Source organism: Anguilla rostrata, chromosome 6, assembly GCF_018555375.3.
Source record: "Anguilla rostrata isolate EN2019 chromosome 6, ASM1855537v3, whole genome shotgun sequence".
In the NCBI taxonomy this organism is placed as follows: Eukaryota; Metazoa; Chordata; class Actinopteri; order Anguilliformes; family Anguillidae; genus Anguilla; species Anguilla rostrata.
Window position 1 is genome coordinate 40,761,496 of NC_057938.1, and position 21,370 is coordinate 40,782,865.

The 21,370-nt window shown below is 43.1% G+C and overlaps 1 protein-coding gene across 2 annotated transcripts; it reads left to right on the top strand.

Annotated features, from left to right (window-relative positions):
- The first annotated feature begins 1,835 nt into the window (after positions 1-1,835).
- On the top strand, positions 1,836-21,314 carry LOC135257185 (formin-like). Of its 2 annotated transcripts, XM_064339672.1 has the most exons (18): positions 1,836-2,379; positions 4,631-4,752; positions 12,585-12,705; positions 13,252-13,313; positions 13,456-14,261; positions 14,522-14,663; positions 15,368-15,455; positions 15,687-15,748; positions 16,029-16,117; positions 16,431-16,560; positions 17,120-17,266; positions 17,392-17,451; positions 17,631-17,751; positions 18,230-18,322; positions 18,417-18,468; positions 18,748-18,897; positions 19,187-19,268; positions 19,708-21,314. In XM_064339672.1, exons 1-18 carry the CDS (start codon positions 2,346-2,348, stop codon positions 19,750-19,752), a joined length of 2,406 nt encoding a protein of 801 aa, XP_064195742.1. In that variant the 5' UTR covers positions 1,836-2,345; the 3' UTR covers positions 19,753-21,314. The 2 variants fall into 2 exon arrangements, with proteins under 2 accessions (XP_064195742.1, XP_064195741.1); XM_064339671.1 differs by lacking the exons at positions 1,836-2,379; positions 4,631-4,752 and adding an exon at positions 8,324-11,028.
- Positions 21,315-21,370: the final 56 nt, after the last annotated feature.

The window sequence follows — 21,370 nt, forward strand, 5'->3', positions numbered from 1 at the left end:
GGCCGTGATAAGGATCAGAAACCGTCAGTGTGAGTGATTTGCTCCTGGTTTGCCTGAATGTGATTACTGGATGGCTCTGTCTGTACTGAGGACTGTCTGTATGACTCTGTGCTGTTATCTCTAGGACTGTCACAATTTCCACGCTAACACCTGCAATCTACTGTGGGAAAGGCCAATTACTAAGACAGAGCTCACCATCGGTCAGCTCCATTGATATTCCCTGTAGTTAGATTGCCTACAGTTTTATTAGTGATTTAGTTAGAATTTTGTTACGTTTATTTTACCAGGGTCTAAATTTATGAGAAAATAATGTCTTTACAAAGAGACCTGATCCAAGACAACAGCAAATTCAACTAGAAAACAAAATATAAAAATGATGAATGGTATCATCCAGAAATTAATAAATCATAAACAGTAAATAGCAATATCTTAAATTCCACACTGAATCCCTCCAGTCAACCAAAAGGGGAACCAATCTGAAGTATTTACACAACTAATACATTAACTGAATGTGAGTTTGGGTTCTTAAAACATCATTTGTTAAATGATGCAATGCAACATCATCAGTCAATGTGTTCCATACAGTAAACAGACATATTTTTGTCCCAGATGCATGTAAAAATACAAACCTTTGGAACTGTCTGCGGCCTGACAACTGATCCCAGAGTTACATGTGTGCCTACATGAACATGTGTGTGTGTGTGTGTGTGTGTCTGTGCGTGTGTCTGTGCGTGTGGTGTGTGTGTGTGTGTGTGCATTTGCATGTGTGTGTGTGTGTGTGTGTGTGTGTGTGTGTGTGTGCATCTGCATGTGTGTGTGTTTCTGTGTGTATGGTGTGTGTGCGCATTTGCATGTGTGTGTATGTGTGTGTATGCATTTGCATGTGGTGTGTGTGTGTGTGCGCGCATGTGCACATGTTCTTGTGTTCACAGTGATGGAGTGAATAAGCACACTGGCTCCCTGCAGCAGGTGTCGAGCTGCAGCAGTCATTCAGGACATGAAACCCCTGCTCTCAAATGCTCAAGCCTGCCACTCAAATTGGATTTACTCCAGGAATATTTCACAGGTCACTGAGCCATTCAGAAAAAATACGTATAGCCTTGAGATTAGACTGAGATGACAATGTGGGTCGGTGCTATTTGGTTGTGTGTGTGCGCACGTGCGCGCGCGCGTGTGTGTGTGTGTGTGTGTATGAACGAGAGAGAGACAGAGAGAGAGAGGCAACAGTGTGAAAGAGTGAGAAGTATGTTTGTGTTTAATCCCTCCTGACATTTCCTAATCTAACAGTCTGTATTGTTTTGGTGAATTGAGGACAGTGTCTTCAGAAAGCCTATGCGTAGGATTTTTATATTTGCTGCTCTTAACCAGAAATTGACAGCTGCTACCCTTGCATACTGTATTTGCTGTTAATTTAGTTTGTCTTCTCGTTTTCTTGCGTGGTACTTCGGTCCTCCGCCAGCTAGAGGTCGCAATAGCGTTTTTGTCAAGCCCCTTTTCAAGCAATTATCCCATTTGCTCCACCTCAATAATTTAAGTTTATATAAAGTAATTGCAAGTGGTTAAACACAGACAATGATTTACAGCAATGATTTCAAGCAAGATTAACGTGTTAAATTTAGTTTGATTACTACCGTGGAAATGCTATAGTATTTTTAAGTGTACAGGGCCATGATAGGTTTTGTTTTAAGCAGTGGGAAATGCCCATATTAAAAATGAGAACTGTTATATAACATTTAACATGCAAAAAAGTAAAAAAAAGAAAAGAATGATTCAACTAATTAACTAATCATGATCTTCAATCAAGTCTTTAAGTAGAATCAGGTGCCTTAGTGCTGGGCTAAAACAAAAACCTACACCAGCCCTTTTTGTATACGATTGGACTATTTTGACCTGTTTTATATGGTTGCCTTTTTTCTTTTTACTATTGTGATACTCAATCCTGGTGCTGGAGGGCCACAGAGTCTGCTTTTTGTTTTTGTTTCCCCTTAAGATCAGTGACTCATTTAGCTGCAAGAAACCAGGTGACCTAAGTTTCCTGTGTAATCAACTGCTTTAACTGATCAAGTAACAATGAAAGCCAGCACACCCTACAGCTCTCCAGGACCAGGAGTGAGGACCACTGGCTCAAAGACATCATTTTTGTAACATTTAAACTTCCATCCATGTTCACTTTCCTTCCCGATTCTCCCTAGATCGCCTAAATAGTTTTTATCTCAAGTCTCAATCAGAAACTCAGTTGTATGATTAGTCACTTGACTGTGCGGTTGGAGTGCCTGTGGGAACTCCTGGAGGACAAATATTGAAATATAAGTTTAAATAGCTGCAGCTCACATGGTGGAGACAAAATGGTGGCCCTAGTTATGCTGAAATTGACGGCAGGTGAGGTCTTTTGGAATCAATTTGGATTGAGCTGTTTCATGAACATAAACAACTCCAGTATTTTATTGTTAAAACTGGACTGGAAATGTAATGGCTCGGGAACACTAATGTTCTCTTGTGAGATATGGTTTTTTAGTTATGGTGACAGAAAGAGCCATGTTGTGGGCTTGTGGGTGAGCAGTTGGCAAGGTGATCACCTGAGTTGGTTCACTCTGCAGGCTCAAAACAGGTGTTACTTTGGAAAGCATGATCTGATGGCCACAGCAGTGGTTCATTAGCACTGCATTGATCTCTCTCCTTTGCTTTCACTCACTCACTCAAACATAAGCATCACATGACCTTCAGTAATCCCACCCCCTCTATCCATGGCTTCTGCTCTCCTGGCTCTATGCTGATTTGTAGTCTGTAATTGATGAAGACAGACAGAGTCTGTTATGTGACTGATGCATTGCTGAACTAGACAGTGACAAGGGTTTGCATCACATTCCATTTTTGTCTGTCTGTGGGCTGTCAGGGGGGTGAGCTGCTCTCAATTTGTAAGCAAAAGAGGCTTAGTGATCCATGGAGAATGTCTTACTGATAATACTTCAAGTGTATTGAACAACCATCCATTAAACTCTAAAATGAGTGAATAGATCATTTGAAGTTAATTTAAAATCCCCCTCACAAATGCACACACCTTAAATTCAGAAGGCGTGTTTATTGAAAAATTATAGAAATGTTTTAAAGCTGTTTGCTGTAAAAAGTGTATTTCTCACATTTAAACTGGTAAGTACTGTTTTGCTCTGTGTGAATTTCTTAGATGCCCACACAGAGGCAGTGATGTGACTGTGTCGTGATAAGGCTTTCCCTGGTGCTGCTTGAAATACTGCTCTGTGTTTTTGTTTTAGTTTTGAGATGGAATCATTGTAGATATGTGCTACAGGTGTCTCATTAAAGTCCCACTGTTGTGGATTCCCAGCAGGACTGTAGACCTCAGTCAGCTGCAGTACCAGTTGTGATCCTGGGGATGGCACTGTTGTTCAATTGTTTAAAACAGTACACTTGTCATTGGTACGAATGTATTTCTATCTTTCTTTTATTTTAGAGATCAGTATACTGAAATTTTAAATGAAAAGAAAAAGCACTTTGCAGAAAACACTTCAAAAATTTAGTATGAATGGAAGAAGTTCAGCACTAGTCTGAAAACTCAACACCCAGTCCCCAGTGACTTGACTGCTGTCTACTCGATTTACTGCTATCCAGTGCTGTGGGTAAAAGATTCTGGGGGGCTGCAATGACCAAACTTGGAGTGGCCTTTCTTTTGGCTCTTTAAGACTTGCTAAAACATCCCAGGGATAGTAAGACTTGGTTCATTGATTGAGACGGACTCTGTGTACGCGACCATTTTTATACCAGGGCTGGCAGGGATTCCTGGTGCCTGGTCCAAGCGCAACGTGTGTTATCCTGGTAACTGCCTGCCTCGGCGCTTGTGGAAAACAGTCAGGAGATTGTTTACGTCTCACAGAGTGACCTTTGTCACCTTTAATTTGCTGTGTCCCTCTTTCCTAAGCTTGGCAGAAAGGAGATTCACTCAGGGGCTCCGTCGCATTTTTAGAAGGAGAGGAGAGGGGGAGGGGTAGTAGGACCTTGTTTGTTTTTACATTCAAACCAACTGAAGGAACACATTTTGTTATAATTTGGTCACACTAAGAAATATATAAAGAACTGGTATAATGTTGACCTTTATCCTTTAATATATGTGGTGACCTCCAGGGAAAGGCTCCTGAAAAAATAGGGAGAGTATAATATTGTCCAGTCTGACTGAGGTATCGATTCCAATCAAACCACACCACACAAAAATATTATTACACATCACAAGACATTTTACATCTATGCTTATTCTGTTAGTGTATAAAAAAGGTTTATTTGGGTTGGCTCCATAGGGAAACTTTAGTTAAGGAACCCTCTGTGAAAAGTGTGAGTGCTTTCAGATTAAACCATTTTGTATGGCAAAGAACCCTTGAACTAGATAGTTCCCCTATGGAGACTTAGAGAAGTCTTTTAGAACCCTTTCTATTTAGTGTATTATGCTTAGCTCTGTGTTACAAAAAAATGTGGATGTGTTTACATTTTGTAAACTTCTTTTATTTTTATCAGAATCCTTCAACCATCCCTTGTAAATCACATGTGACATGAACACTCAGTGGGATTATTTTATAGGTTACATGAGTACTTCACATGTTGTTTTTGGAAACAGATTTTTTTTTAGACGATGTTTGGCCATTGGATGGGGAGAAGAGCAGGTCCTGTGTCACCCGCCCAGATCACCTGGACTTCCAGAGAATCACACCGCTAGAATATGACATCACCAGCTCCAGCCTGGACCTGACCGTGAGTGTAGCTCCACCCAGAAGTGTTTGCCAATAGCCACCCTGCCAACCCAGTAACCTTTAGCCAGTATTCGCCCTATTTGTGGAGCCCCTGCTCCTTCAGCTTCTTTCAGTGAGTCTATCAGATATTACAGGAAAATATGCACGTCTCCATCATGAGTTAATGCTCCTGTCGGAGTGAGTCTTGAGAATTGTGAAAAAAAATGTCAGGGAGGATTCTTTCATCACTGTTTAGCTCAGGGAATTATGCTTCTCCAACTGCCTCATTTGTGAAGTAATTGACCTCTCTTGTGAATATTTCAGAAGATTAACGCCATCCATTACATCCCTTTATACTAAATCACATTCAGGAATCAGGCCCCTCTCTCTATCATTGAGAGACCCACAGTCAATTACTTTGAAGTTAGAAGCAAATTTGTCTGACAGATTCTTAAATTATCTTTGCATGTGAGTTTGCTATTTACCTTATATGGTTAATTTACTACAACAAACTATGTAATTCATGTAATGAATGCTTGTGCTATATTATGATTTTACCAAAGAGTGTCATTTTGATGGCAGATTTGTTTGTAATATTTAAGTAGCTAAAGTGTATTTTGCCTGTTTGCAGAACCAGTTTTCTGTTTTCTCTGAGTACACTGCTCTCTGACTTCATGGCAAGTTTTGTAACTGCCTAAATAGTGCCAACTCTGGCAAAGGTGGTTTCATTGGAGATGTGGTCGCCCGCAGAGGGAGAGTTTCAAGCTGCATGGCGCTCCCTCTCATTTCTCAAAAGTGACTTCTCTGAATGCCTGGGCATCTGCCAGTCTGCCAGTGCCCGGGGTACAGTATTCCCGGGCAGCGGCGGCACAGCTGAGGTGGCAGGCTGTAGGGTGCCTCGGCTGACAGTTTGTATAGCGTGGGGCTCCCATCCCAGTTTTTTGCTCAATAGAGACTCTGCAACAATGGGATGCAATTGTGTTTGAGCATTACATATTTAGAAGGTGTAGTGAGAGAAAATGTTTGGCAGCCATTATATATATATATATTAGATTTATATTATTTAGTTCCTGGTGTTATTTATATGTTTGTTATTTACATACTGTCAGTTCTGTATTTTGCAAGTAATTGCCAATCAGCTCGATTTGTGCGTTTCGGTTTAGTGGACTCTCTCTGTCTGTTGGTGTGAGATAAACCCTGCTGTCAGTGCCTGCAGTGCATAGATGTGTTTGTGGAAATGTGCAGACCTGAAACAACAATGTGTGGCATGTTTACTTATTACAGTGTTTGCATTGGAATTTGACTGGAGAATGAGATGCCATCTATCTCCATCCCAGCAACTATACTTTCAGTTTTGAAGCTGAAATCCTAGGTTGAGGTTTGTTACTCTGATACTCTGTCCACTCTCGGTAGAGGATTTATAAAGTATTGTACTGTGATAATTCAGAGATTCATTTATCAACACAACAGGCAGTGTACTACAGTATATTAGACAATAAAAAGGCCTTTCTTTAAAGGGCACAGAATGTTTTGAAGTGATGCTACTTTATGGTTTAGGTGTGTTTTATCACTTCCATCACTTCCAGCCTGCCAGCCTATTCGTTCTGCACGCCAACTTTATGGGAATGCCATCTTGTTTTCCCCTGATCATGTCTTTTCTCCCAATTTGTAAAATCATATTCCTCAGCATAACTCATCACTGCACCATTCTGAATCAATTCAGAGTACAAGCATTAGGCTTAGTCTTTCTAGTTCACGGCGTGTTGGATTACATGTTTTTACAGCCTGTGACATTATACTTTTTCATATCTTCGGATAAAAGATATCAATCTCGTGTTTTGGTTGTTTAGGTCTGTGCCAGTACTGCAGGTCTCTGTATGAATGGTGTAGATCTGTGTCTGTACAGTGCTGTTTGTGGGTGTGAATGGAGAGGATTTGCGACAGAGCTCCGGTCTCTCTCCGGCTTTGCGTCTGGCTCTGTGCTGCCTGTGACTGGCTGAGCTGTGCGTTTCAACTGTGTCCTGAGCATGAGTGAGTCAGCTCTCAGGCCTTTGCTTGTGTTACTACAGCTTGTGTTCAGTGAACATGAAGCAGTTCTTCACTCTGGGATGCATTAACTCACTATTTGATGTACGCGTACGCTTGCAAAAAAAAAAAAAGGCATGCGTTCACACTCGTACCTGGACACACACACGCATGCACATGCTCAGCCATACAAGAGAGATGTAAACCTCTTACTTTCTCTTAACCCTTTAATGACTTTAAGAGGTCATTGTAATCCTCAGAGGTAAGCTTAGCCCGGTTTTCACTTAAGTTATTTGTGAATAGGAAGGGGCTGGCAGTGAATCAGAGACGTGTGTGTCTGAGCAGGCATTGAGAGGTGACACGGGGGGCTGAGGAAGCTACATCTATAGAAGTTGGGGCATTAGTGTGCTGTACAACTTTAGGAACTTTGCCAGGACCCAATTACAGCCAAAGTAATAGTCTAGGTTATAGTCTTAGGCAGGGTGCTGTTGTTGTTCCATTTGCAGTGAATTACTCTTGTGAAGCTATCCTAGTACCTGTAGGAAAGGCTGTCTCCTAAGCACATAATGAATTCAGTAATGTAAGTGAATATTCTGGGGTAGAATGTACTCTTCAAGGAGAGTTCATTGTTTGGAACTTATCATTTCTTGCATGATAAGATTTCCCAGAGATATTTCTTTTCCACGAGTAAAAGAGACATATAGAGTTATCAGAACATTATACACATTCTTTCTCTTCACTTTCCTTCAGTGGGTAACCTGACTTTATTTTCATTTCATTAAAAAGGCTCGGAAACAACACTTTTTGGCCCAGCCCCAAAACCATTTGCCAACTGTCAGTCATCTAAATAGAGGAAAGAGCCCTGCGGTATGGTACTCAGCATTCAATCCAGCGTAGCCCTGGATCTCAACACTGCTGCTTACCACAAGATATTGTCAAACTCGATGTATGAACAAACCAGTATTTATACAACAGCATAAACCTAATTATCTTCTTTAGATAAACACAATGACCCATTCTTTTGGTCTGCAACGCTCTGTTGGCCTGAAAAACAGCAAAACATGATCGTTTGGCCATGGTCATGTAAGTGTGAGTACTGTATGTGCGTGTGTGTGCGTGTGTGCGTGCATGTGTTTGTGTGTGTGTGTGTGTGTGTGTGTGTGTATGTGAGAGAGAGATCTCCACAACTAAATTACCTAATTGCTTGTTGTGCCAAAGATCATCATTCACATAGACTGAGTTTTCCTTAAATGTAAAAAAAAACATTTGAAAGCTGTTTATATTTCCAAAATTGTTAGCATTTAGAACTGGGAGTTCTTAGGAAAAACTTTAATTCTTTGAGCAGTGCTTATGATATTGTTTAAAAAGGGAGCAACGTTATATTAGTCTGCTTGCAGTAAATGAGATTTAAGGTAAGTAGACTGCGCAGGGCTAATCGCAAAACAGCTTAGCGGTCTGTTGTCAAGTGTGGGAGAAGAGCACCACCCAGTCCATCTGACCAGAGGCAGATTAGCAGCCCCGCTCTTACTGTTTATTCTGCAGCTGGGGTGTGGTGAGCTCTGTACCTGCGGCAGTAACAAAATATTAGCAGCTTTTCAGAGCTGGGGGAGGGGCCGTGTGGGAGCGGACCGCCTCCCCGTATCTTTTTCCGAAACTTTTCAGGCAGGAGCAGAGCCGGTAGGACACCGACACCTGAGGAGAGAGAGGAATCCTGTGCCAGGAGTAAGCAGAGCAGCCCTGACTGAGTGCTAACCGCTAGCCGTGCCCTATCCGCCCCCTGACTGCGCCACGTCTGTGTCCCGAGGGAAAAGGGCTGAAAGCGTTCTCGTCGCCTGACCTCGTGGTCTGACTCACAGCAGTTTCCTCCTCCTGCGGTTCCTACAAGCCGAAGTTCCCGCCTCTCTCTCTCTCTCTCTCTCCCTGGGAGATTTTTCCATACTGCCAGAAACTTCAGTCCCAGCGAGGCTCTACTTCTCTGCCACGCTTTTGGACTTTCTGAAACATATGTTTCCTGCCAGCTAAAATACATTTGTTGGGAAAGGCTTTCCTCTTCAAATTCTTCTGTTTTTAGATTTTTTTTTAGGACTAGACTGCTGCCTGCACTTTGCCAAAGGGATTACGACACTTTTGCTGAAATGCTGTTTTTCTAGCCTCGCTGGAGATGTAGAATGGAGCACCAGAGGAATCGGACTGAAAAAGAGCTTTTATCAAACAGAAGAGTGGGAACAGGAGCAACTCAACTGGGACTGGTAGAGGTGTACAGATGTGCGTCAGATCTGTTGAATGTTGCACTGTTCTTGATTAACTCTTGGCTTTTCTTGGTTTTGGAAAAAAAGAGACAAATGTTGGCTAAGAATGTTTATGTTCTTTGAGAGTGTTATGCAAAAGAGTAAATGAAGCTTGACTGAAATTGGTTTGACGATTGCACTTGGTTTTGGAAACCATTATAAAAATGGAGAATGTAAATGGTGGAAAAAATACTGAAGGAAAATATCCACCTGGCTCCTTTCTGGACAAAATTTCCACCCTCTTTGTGCGTCCCGAAAAACAGGAGACGCAGAAGCAGGCAGAGGAGAATGCGGTACTTACGGCTTTCCGGAATTTGCCAGCCAAGAAAACAAGTAATGGTGTCGATAAAGGGAATGATGATCCCATCAAGGAAGGTAACCTGAGAAATGGGGCGGATAGGCAAGGTGAAAACGGGGATCCTGGCACCACAGACACAGAGGAGGGCGGAGACTATGCGCAGGGTGTGGTGGATTCCGATCTGGTGCAGGTGCGCCTGGTGGAGATCCACAGTGACACGGAGACAGAGGATGAGGAGGGGAGTGGGCTGGTCCAATCAGAACAAGTTAACAGTCACAGGAAGCCCCGCCCCTCAGAAGAGGATGGAGGGAGGGTTAAGCAAATCTCAGACTCGTGTGGAGCTGCAATTGAGACTAACAGTGGGACATTGGATCAGAACATCAAGGAAGAAGAGGCGGAGGATGTACGTGTATTTGAATTTCAGATTTACCTGGAAAAAGGTTCTAAGAGTATGGAACCTCCCGAGGAAACAGAAGGGTATCTGCCTACCGCTCAGAGAGAGCCAGTTACCTCTGATCCCACTCCCACTGCTGCGTCAATGGACACCTGCAGTTTACACACCTCCCTCCCCTCTGCCCTGCCAACTGGACCCCCCTGCCCATCTGAGCATTCCCCCAGAGCAGCTGTAGATCGTTCTCTCACACCTGCCCTGACTGAACCGCCTGCTGAGATTCAGATGGCCTTACCAGCCTCAGATCAATGTCCCACTACTGCAGGAGACTGGGTGTGTGGACCTGACCAACTGTCTCCCACTGCGGGAGACCAAGTTTGTGTGCCTGTAGGTGCGGATGTGGTAAATGCGGATGACATTGGGTCAGATTGTCCTGCCGATGGGTCACCCGTCAGCCTGGGCCCGTGCGAGTTCCCTGGAGACCCGACCCCTTCTGGAGCAGAACCTGGAGAGGCCCCTGACCCCATGGGGTTTGCCCCTGCCAGCCAGTATGATGAGGAGGAATGCCCCTCGGAGGATAAGGAAGGGCAGTCGAGTCAGGGTTGCTTCTCTACTGAAATGGAGCCGGCATCCACACTCCCTCAACTGAGCAGCCCAACGGCAGGCTTTTCCTCGAGGTCCTCCTTCCGGGGCGGTGCCCTGGCCCCCAGCAGCCCTGTGGATAGGCCCCTCCAGCTTCCTGGCCTATACCCTCTGGGACTGAGGGTGCTACAGAGGGGGGAGGAGAGGGGAGCTGTGAAGTTCAGCCTGAAAAAGCCCCCCATAAGAAGGCTTTTCTCGGAGCCTCTGGGCCTGAGGCGGGAGGCCAAGGCATCTGCAGTGGGCAAGGGCACCCTGCTGATGCAACTGAGCCAGATCTTTAGCCTGGATAAGAAGGAGTCCCCAAATGATGATGAAGACAGAGGTGACCCCAAGGAGCCTGTGAAGGAGCCCATGGAGGAGCTCGTGGAGGAGCTCGCGGAGGAGCCCACGGAAGAGGCGGCGGAGGAGCCGGCGGTGGAGGGCAAAGAGGCAGCCCTACCAGAGGACGGAACCAAAGCCACCGGCGCAGAGACGGCTTTCGAAGCCTTCAAATCTTTCTTCACCCCCAAATCTGTCAAGCGGCGGGTGGAGCCCCCAGACCTGCAGGCTGTGAGGGAGAAGATGAGGAATGAACAGGAGCTACTCCGGGCTATCTTCGATAGATCGCCCTCCAAACCCGCTACTCCTGAACATAAAGCCCTCGGGCAGTCAAATGTATGTGTCTCTCCCGGCTCAGGTTTGGTATGAATGCTTGCAATTGGAATGCAAGTAATGATCTGTTTTGGAGCAATGCTTTCTTTTATTTCTCATCAGCCTTTTTTTGCATGATTGTACACTGGTGACTTAACTGCCGTTTGATACTATTCTTTCTTCCCTGTGGTGCCACATTTACTTGAGCTGTATTTAAGTAAGAATAGCATGTTGAGTGACACATTTGTGTTTGCATGGAGTTGGACAGGCGAGACAGAATGGTACTTAATACCCCTAGGGTTCTCTTTATGTTTATGCATACATGCTCTCATACATGTATTATACTTTATATCTGGGTAAACAATTTAAAGGTTCAACCATATACAATTCAGTACTTCTCCAAGCCATTGTCTGATTCCTTATACTGCCATATATCTGGATAATTAATTTACTAGTAGCATTTTTTTTAAAAAGGAAAATACTTTGTTTTATTCATCTTTATATTTATTTGTGTATGCGTGTGTGTGCACATGCGCACCTCTACTGTTCATGAAGCTGTTTTTCCAGTGAATTGGTGAGATCTGTTGCATCTGAATTGAAATAGTGCTGGAGGTATGATTGAAGAGGGTAGCTTTTTAGTAATGATAAAATCCTGACTAGCATATATTTTAAAATGCTGATATTTAGCTATTTCCAGAATTCCGTGTGTTTATTTTATAGAATATATTTGATCTGCACTGCATATTATTTGTAAGATCTCATACAGTAAGTACATTACACTTGTGTTTTAGTATGCCGTTAATAGATATGTATGTTTTCACACACAAACAATTTAAATTGAGTGAAATGTTATCTACCTTAAGTTTTTTTTAAACCACAGGTAGCCTATTATGTTTAGCCTGTAGTACATGTAAAATAGGCACTTAAGTTGCAAAGAAATATGGCAGGAGTTAGGCTTAGATGTGCTGGGGAAAATAAATGTTTGGACAGTAACATTAAAATGAGAAGACCAGAAAGATCAAGAGGCAGAAGACAAATATCTTGTGTTGTCTAGCAAGTGAAAGCATCATAATACTGTACCACAACTATAGGAAGAACTAGAAAGAAACAAGTTCCCCTGACTGCAGTATAACAACAACTATGATCTGCTGGTCTAAAAGGATGTGTATCTGCGAAAAAGCCCTTGCTATGTGCCATTAACAAGAAAAGACTCCAGTGGGCCAAGCACCATCAACATTGGACCGAAAGATTGGTTAAAGGCAGATGCACATCCTTTCAGTCCACATATCATAGTTACCATTTCACTGTAGTCAGGGGAACTTGTTTTTTTCTAGCTGCATTGAGTTCTTTCTGTTGTTGTGGTACAATTTTACAACAGTTTCTATGGCAGGACACCATCAGATGTGTGTCTACTGCCTCCATACAGTACAGGCCAAAAGTATTAGGTCACCCATGGTTAAAAAAAAAAACTGTAGTTAATATATGCACATGTATCTTCATTTATCATTTTGCATTTACCATATATGTATACTGTAAGTTTGTTATCATGGTGGTACAGTTTGGCTGGTTCTCTGCCCTAGACTGAGGTCCCATCACCTGTAGACAGTGAGGAGCGGACCCCAGGGCGCCTGCAGGCCGTCTGGCCACCGCCACGGCCCAAGGACGAGGAGGAGAAGGTGGGCCTGAAGTACACTGAGGCTGGTAAGGAACCAATTCCACAGCAGTATCATTGATTGCACTGTATTGCATGTTCACCTGTTTTATCCTTTGTTTGACTACAAATATTTGCATTGGTGTTGCTTAAATACTGTCTCACTCCCAGGAGAAATAAACACAGAGCCACCCAGAGCAGGAGGCTTGCCCTCTAAAGTGACTAAGCGCTAGAGGCCCTCCTCCATAGCCCTGTACAGTATGTTAAATGTCAGATTGTCCTGTGTGTTAAATCTCAGATATGGCCTGCATGATAAATCTCAAAGATACGTCCTGCATGGTAAATCTCAGAGAAGCGTCCTGTAAATTTAATTTCAGAGATGTATGCTGTGTGTGAAATTTCAGAGATGCATCCTGTATGTTTAATCTAAGAGAGACATGTCCTGTATGTTTAATCTTAGAGATGTACCCTCTATGTTTAATCTGAGATGTCCTGTATGTTTAATCTCAGAGACGCATCCTGTATGTTTAGTCTGAGATGCATCTTGTATTAAATCGTAAGGTCTCAAGGTGTTGTCTGTGTTTGTTTTGCCACAGAGCACCAGGCTGCACTTCTGCATCTCAAGAGAGAATGCAAAGATGAAGTGGAAAAGTTACGTGTAAGTAAACCATTCTATAAATAAATTGTTTGTGTGTGTGTGTGTGTGTGTGTGTGTGTGTTTGTGACCGAATTGTAGTTGATGTTGTTGACTGGTGTGCCTTAATATGTATCTGATCCGATCTCTCTCGCGTTCCATGCAGGTGGAATTTGAGCAGCAGGTCTTCCAGATACGAGGAGAGCATGCAGTGTCCATCTCCCAACTGGAGGAAACCATCAGTGAGATGCAGCAAGAGCTGGCCAATAGTGTGGCTCAATCACATGCCGTCTGCCGGGAGGTGGGCGTGTCCACGGAGGATAACCTCCTTCCCAAGTCCTTCCGCAACGTGTGTGTGCAGACGGACAGGGAGACCTTCATCAAATCACCTGAGGAGGAACGCAAACCCAGCCAACCCCCCAATGCCACCGTGCCTAAAAAACTGAACCTCACCTCCATCAGCCTGAGCCTTATGGGCAAGGCAGAGTCTGCCTCAGGGTCAGCCCCGCCCCCTCCTCCACCTCCTCACTCACTGTCCAGCCAATCAGTGCATGTTCCACCTTCTCCACCTCCTATGCCAGGGGCAATGGGCCCACCTCCACTCCCACTGCCTCCTTCACTTCCTGTGGCAGGTCTCTCCCCCCCTCCACCCCCACACTTACCAGGGTGTGGCCCTCCTCCACCCCCGCCCCTGCCAGGATGTGCCCCCCCTCCACCTCCGCCCCTACCGGGGTGTGGCCCTCCTTCACCCCCACCCCTTCCAGGGTGTGGCCCCCCTCCACCCCCGCCCCTACCGGGGTGTGGCCCTCCATCCCCCCCGCCCCTACCGGGGTGTGGCCCCCTTCCACCCCCTCCCACAGGAGGTATATCTGTATATCCGCCAGTGGGGAGGGTCCCCAGGAAGCGTATGGTGGAGCCTGCTTGCCCCATGAAGCCCCTTTACTGGACCAGGATACAGGTGCAGGACAACAAGTACGAGCCTCCATATTCTCTCTCTTACCAGAGACTAATCTATTATAGTGACACAGTACTCCAGTGCTCTAGTATCAGACTATTCTCTGGTACCAGAGCTCCAATATTCACTTTGCCACCATATTTATTGCATATGAGACTACACAGTTATTAAATATGATTTTGTACTCATTTTCACAACACATGTTTTCGCATGCATGTCATTTCCTCCTTGGTCATTACGCCTGCCTGCCTGTCTGTCTGTCTGTCTGTTTCCTCAGCTGTAACACTCTGTGGGGCTCCCTGGAAGAGCCTGACATCCTGAACCCCCAGGAGTTTGAGGAGCTGTTCTCTAAGGCCACGCCACAGCCAACCAAGAAGCCGCTCTGTGAAGTCTATGAAAACAAGGCCAAAGTCAAGCGGGTGGGATGACAATTTTTAAAATTTGTTTAACCTTCAGTTAACCAGGTCTGTCTCAATGAGATTCAAATGTCTTTCAAAAGAGACCTGGCAAAATGAACAGCTGTGGGAAATAGGAGTCAGAAGTGCGTACATTCACCCACAAAAAGGCCCTTTAGCACGTTTTGGAGTTCCTTGAGTAAAACCAGTTTATCAACTTTAAGAGTTTCCTGTACTGTACATTTTCGCATGACCATGGTGTAATAATTAAAAGCTTTTTTTTCTCTGTCCTTGTACACTGTACTTGTTATTCTTTGGGGCTGTTCTACTGCCTGTTTCTACATCCCTTTTTATAGGTGCTGCTGTTTTCCTGTTAAGTGTGAATGCTTGGAATGAACTGTTTGGACTGAACTACTTGGACTGACAGTATTTATAACTGTTGGGATAAAGAAATAAAAGTTCCACTCCACTGCATACCTAGGGCATTCAAATCCAATTCTACAGCAGTTTGCTCGTTAATTTACACACCGAGGATGTACTCCCTAGATCTTTAAAGCATTTGATGCTTCACTTCCTAATAATTTAGGGTTATTTAGCTAATTTAAGGTTATTTAGCTAGCAGTTCAATATGATTGTGTATACTTTGCCGCAAATTTGTCAGAAATGGAATTAACACAGTGTGTTGTTTAGATCTCTTCATTAAAAGCCTGGTATTGCTTTATCTATAGATTATCAAGCTGCTGGATGGGAAGCGGTCACAGGCGGTGGGGATCCTCATCTCCAGCCTACACCTGGAGATGAAGGACATTCACCAAGGTGAGCTGGCGTCCTTCTTCCCCACGGGCTACTGAAAATATCCAATCAACAGTTACTGTTTCCGAAAATATTCCCAGAAAGTTAGGGTAAAAAATCCCAAATTATGAACTCAAGGAATATTGCAGGCACAAATTAGGAATTGTGTTCAGTTTTGAAGTGATAATGCTTGAAATAATATCGATTTATGACAGAATGGCCCTTTAAAAAAAATTTTTTTTTAATGACTTTCAGCTGTAATGACCGTGGACAACTCTGTGGTGGATTTGGAGACCATTGAAGCTTTATATGAAAATGTGAGTATGCTTTACTATACACTACTTAGAAAGTATAAGAGGACATCTAAATGTATTTTAGGATTATTGTTATCAAGTTTTATAGTTATCTTTTTTATTTGGCTTTTGCTCTAGACCAGCTATGGTTTGGAAGCACTGTGCTTGATCATTGAGCTAAAGGTTCTGACAGCTGAGTTCTTCTGAATGTTGCTGTAAATTAGAGGTTATTGTGTTGTGCTGATACAGTCTCATTGTTATGATTGCTTTTATTGTTGTTTCATGTGTTTGATGTGCTTCCCAGAGGGCTCAAAATGATGAGCTGGAAAAATTAAAAAAACATTATGAAACATCCAAGGACGACGAGGTCAAGCTGCTGGACAAACCAGAACAGTAAGAGTTTACCATACCTAGGGGCAGACTTCGGGCTTCTGGGGGTTGCTGTGTTCCATAATCTTTGTTGTCGTCGTCATAATCATCATCATGGTGGTGATAACTGGTGCTGCACATAATGATGATGAGGATGATATTGATGATGATGATGATGATTATTATTATTATTATTAAACCCTTAGAAAATGTAGCTTGGCTATTGCAGAATGCCACCTTCGTAAAGGACCAGTTGTTGGCACTTGTTTGGAGCTCATGAAAAGTGTGTCCTTGTTGTCTGTGACAGAAATGCTTGTGCTTCCTGTTTCACTTCCAGGTTCCTGTACGAACTCTCTCAGATTCCGGACTTCTCTGAACGAGCACACTGCATCATATTCCAGGCTACATTTTCTGATGGGATGTCCTCCATCTGCCAGAAAGTGGAAATCATTTCTGACATGTGCAAAGTAAGGCTTCAGCATTTTTGCAGTGCTGTAAATCTCTGCTTCTGTCTCTGTCCAGGGCCTTGACATTCATTAAATGGACCATAAGACCATAAAGTATAATCTGATTTTTCTATTCATAGCTTGAGGCTTTGGTGGGAAATAGGGGTATTGTGCTGGTTGGTAGCATAAAGCTAGCCTGCTGGTGTCAATCTCATGAGACTTCTTGACATCAGTGATAAGTTTGGCTGAAAAAGGCACATCTGGCAATCCTCCTCCCCTAGTGAGCCACTTAGTTCTTCTGTCTCAGACAGAGTATGGGTGACTCAAATGAACTGATGAAAAACCAACATAAAACACTGCAATTTCTTGTGAATGAAAAAGGAATGTAGGAATGCCATGCCCAGGAAGGCATTGTGTACATTTTATGATGGTATATCTAATGTGTACATGTAATGTAAGGTGTGACCAAAAGTAAAGTCCAAAGATCTAAATTAAGTACAGAGGCTCTGTACTTATCAGTGTGGCTACAGTGTCCATGGTAACAATGTGAAGGTTAATTTTATGGTGTGTGCTGTCCCAGTGCCTGTTGAACAGGCCCAGCGTGAGGGATGTGATTGGGCTGATCCTGGCATTGGGTAACTACATGAACGGCGGGAACAGGACGAGGGGGCAGGCCGATGGCTTCAGCCTGGAGATTCTGCCCAAGCTGAAGGACGTCAAGAGTCGGGTAACCACCACCGTGTTCGCCTTCTCAAGTGCACCTCTGAAAAAGCTACCTAAGGGCCAAACTTAAACAGTTTGAGCCTTCATTTTCTCCATGTCACATTTGTCTTTCTATCTTCTCTATTTTAGGACAATCGGATCAGTTTGGTGGATTATGTGGCCTCGTACTATTTGCGCAACTTTGATAAGGTAATGTTAAAAGTAGAAACCGACCTGATGGTTCTGTGTGATGGACTAGCCATACTGGGCTCTGCCTAGTCTCTATCTGCTCATCACTCTCTCTGTCTCTCTTTCTCTCTCTAACTGTCTCTTTGTCTCTTTCACGCTATCTCTGTCCTTCTCTCTGTCCGTTCCCCTCTCTCATTCAGAACACAGGGACCGAGAGGGGTGCGTTTCCCCTGCCGGAGCCCGAGGATCTTTCCCTTGCTGCCCAAGTGAAGTTTGAGGACCTCTCCAAAGACCTGAGGAAGCTGCAGAGGGACCTGGCTGGTAATGAAACTCTGCTCCGCTTCATTAAGCAACAGACCAGATTCATTACTGACGCGCTGGCTCGACCTTCATACTATCGCTGTCTCCTTCATGCACTGTAGTCAGGAGAAGAGTTCAGATTCAGGGCTGGGAGATGATATATAGCTCAATGCTGGGAGTTTAATGCAGGATACCAGCTTGTCCTATTGGTGTGGGCGGAGATATCAGTATATACTGATTAGCTGTTGTCACCGTTATTAGTGGATGCTGATTGGCTGTGGCTACAGCAGGAGATAGATATAAAAGTAATGATATTTGTTATGACAGTACATGTACCAGGACTATTATGTACAAATTATTCTTGTTTCTTAAATTTGGTACATTACTGAATACCTGATGAGATATCACTGTCTCGAGGAAAGGCTGTTTACGTTCTGTTTTTGCTGGAAGGCAGGATGAGAAGGTTGTTTCTCTAATATTTTGAAATTGGGTTTCCTAGGTTGTGAAAAGAAAATTCAAAAGGTCTGCTTGAGCTCTTCTGAGGAACACCTGGAGCCATTTAAGGAGAAAATGGAATCTTTTGTTTCAATGGGTGAATAACGTGATCAACCAGGCAAAAAAACAATTGAAATACACTTAACATTTCCTGCATGTTTATATTTTTGTCGGTTTTTTTTTGTTTTCAGGGAAAAAAGAGCACAGTGCTATGAATGATAAGCTTACATCTGCTCAGAAAAGGTAACTATAGAGCTTCAACCTATTTATAACAACCAACAAGTTATTATAGAGATGCCAGGTTTAAACATGTATTAGTCCAATATTTTATTATCATTTTGCATTATGTCTATGCTTTATCATGTCTGACTATTTTTATACGGTTGGAAAGTGACATAACAGAACCTCCTTATGTTAATGTAGTAATACTAAAAAGTCTGTCATTGCATAACCCACCTCTTCTATCCTCCTTCCTCCTGTCCTCTTTTGCTGATCTCTTCCTGGTTCCCCTCATCTCTTCAGCTTTCAGGACATGGTGGACTACTTTGGGGTGAAGCCCAAATCCAGCGAGAAGGAGGTGGCTCCCAGCTTCATCTTCATGTTGTGGTTTGAGTTCTGCAGGGACTTTAAGGTCGCGTGGAAACGAGAGGGCAAAAGCATCTCCAAGGAGAGGTGAGTGCAGCTGAACAGCGGGATTCTGATGGGAACTAACGGAAAGGGAGTAATAGTATAAGGCATATAAGATGGAGACCCTTCCTGTCAAAGTTGACTCGTCCTGTTTAATTAAAAGATACCATTACATCACAAAAATACAGTAAATTGAAGAGAAAAAGAGTAACTTTAAACTTGTCCTTTCCTGTGTTTTGGATAAGATTTTCAGCTGTGATTTAGTCCTGTTCCAGTGGTCTGAAGGTGGGGGCATTTTGTCAGTTTCTGAGTTTTGTCTGCCTCTCTGTTGCAGGCTGAAGGCGGCACGAGCATCAGTGAAAATGATCACTGAGGAGAAGAAGGTGGAGACCAGGAAGATCAACCCCAACAGTCTGGTATGTTTGGCGCCAATCACCTTCTTTGTTTACCACTGTGTGCAGTTCTGAAATCCGCTCATTATGGGCATCGAACATTATCATTATTACAATGTTAGAAATTGTCTGTAGACGGTCAGCCCTGGAAATTATATGAAATATTTTCCCCCGCTTCAGATATGACTACATAGAACCACTGACCATTTAAATCTGTGAGAGAATAAAGGAGAAAATGTACTTTCTATGAAGAATCCAACAAATGACACAAACCCAAAAGGGTTACATAATGGCCTCATAAACACTGCATAAGTATTCATAAACACTTATGTTAATTGACATACAGTGTCATAAGGTATTCTATCTGATCTGCAATCTCACATTAGGCATGGAATGAGTGTATGAGTAGCAGCTTAAGTAGATAAGTAATAATGCACCCGTCGCGTCTGTTCCCTGAAAACAGAAAGAGAGACTGCGTCAGAAGGAGGCGTCATTATTCTCCAGCTGAGAGGAGAGATGATGAGATGAAGGAAAACAGATTACTGAAAAGTGGTGGATGCTGTGTTTTTCTCTTGGAGAAACACTTTTTTCTACCCCATCTCCACTCTCCTCTATGTGCCTCCCACTGCAATACTGTGTGCTGCCAGAGGGGGCACTGTTACTGAGGGCAGAAGGCTGAGAGGGCATGCAGTTACATGCTAGCTGCTGGGAGTGCAGGATGAGGCTGCCTGGCTATGTGTATTCCACCCCACAGATCTGAGCATAACAATGAGAGAGTGTCCTGGAAGAGAACTTTATAACCTACAAAGGGGGGATTCTGGAGAATGTAGTCCTTCACATATTCATTTTTGTCCTTGTCAGGTAAGATGTGAAAGCTAGCATTTCCAACTTTTTGCTGTGTTTCCGTAATATAAAAGTCTAGCACGCACACTGATAATCCTCAAACCAGGGAAGAGAATATTAAGATGACTTTTGGAAAATTGTATATTGTTTATGAGTGCTTTGGTAGCGAGGTCCTAAAGAGGGAATTTTGTTGATTTGGCTCAGTCATAACTCTTGGTGTGCTGTAGAGATGCTGATGGCTACAGCTGATGAAATAGCACCCTCTTGTGGTTTCTTAGCGTAAGAGAGTGCAAGCTGGTAAATGAGTGCATTTGTCACAGCATATCAGAGACTCCTGCCGGCTATTCCATCCCACAGTCTGTTATCACAAGCTAAGACATAGTGGAAACTCGCAGAGCAGGTATTGTATAAAAATAACAACATCTTTAATGGAAAATCTATAAGCGATTGGCTTTGTCAGCTAGGGTCTAATTTCTATCATGTACTGTACTTTATTTCTAAAAACATTCACACTGAATGATTGTTAATCTTTACATGAGAGCATTTTCCCTGCTTTACACAGCTTTACATTGTCTGCCCAGGTTTCCCATAAGTCTTTACTATAACCCCTCTGTCTGCCCCCAGTTAGTTTCCATGCTCCTTATTGCGATTCAAATATTAATATTGAAATGTAGAGCTAGAGGAATTCAATTTTTGTCAATCACCAACACTTGCCTTTCAGAAACCATAGTTTTGAAGTCAGAGAGAGACCTTTCCATTCCACTCCTGAGTCAGAAAAGAACACTGATTCTATTGCCCAGTTCAGAAGTGCATTCCCAAGCCTTGTCATTATTTTGGGTAAAATATCCAGCATAGTGCACTACTTGGTTAACCTGGTTCTTAGTCCAGCTCACCAGGGGAAAATCAGCTGCTGTCGAAGGGATTTGCACTCAGCTACTGAAAAAGATGTATATTGAATTTTGATGGTAAAGGCAATTTAAGCCACCCTTTTAAAAACTTTTCTCTAAATTATTCAAGCACAGTCAGGTTTCATCCAGTCTTTTGGAAGCAGAAACAGAAAAAAGCACTTCAGAACTTTCTAGTTTGCCAGTGTTCCAGAGATTGTATGGAATACCAGAGTATGTCCTCCAAACCCTGGTAATAAGTGCAATAAGTTAGCTTACGCCAAGCTTAATGTTTACATGACAATATATTTATTGAGCAATACATTTCTGTTTTTTTTTTTTTTTGTTTCAAAAGAAAATATGAGCATTTTAATTTGTACTAAATATTAGTTTTATACA

Excerpts from the sequence above, each read along its gene's own strand:
- LOC135257185 (XM_064339671.1), top strand. The coding sequence starts at position 9,208 with ATGGAGAATGTAAATGGTGGAAAAAATACTGAAGGAAAATATCCACCT. Across the intron at positions 16,118-16,430 it reads CTGCTGGACAAACCAGAACA|GTTCCTGTACGAACTCTCTC; the intron begins GTAAGAGTTTAC and ends TTTCACTTCCAG. Across the intron at positions 16,561-17,119 it reads TCATTTCTGACATGTGCAAA|TGCCTGTTGAACAGGCCCAG; the intron begins GTAAGGCTTCAG and ends GTGCTGTCCCAG.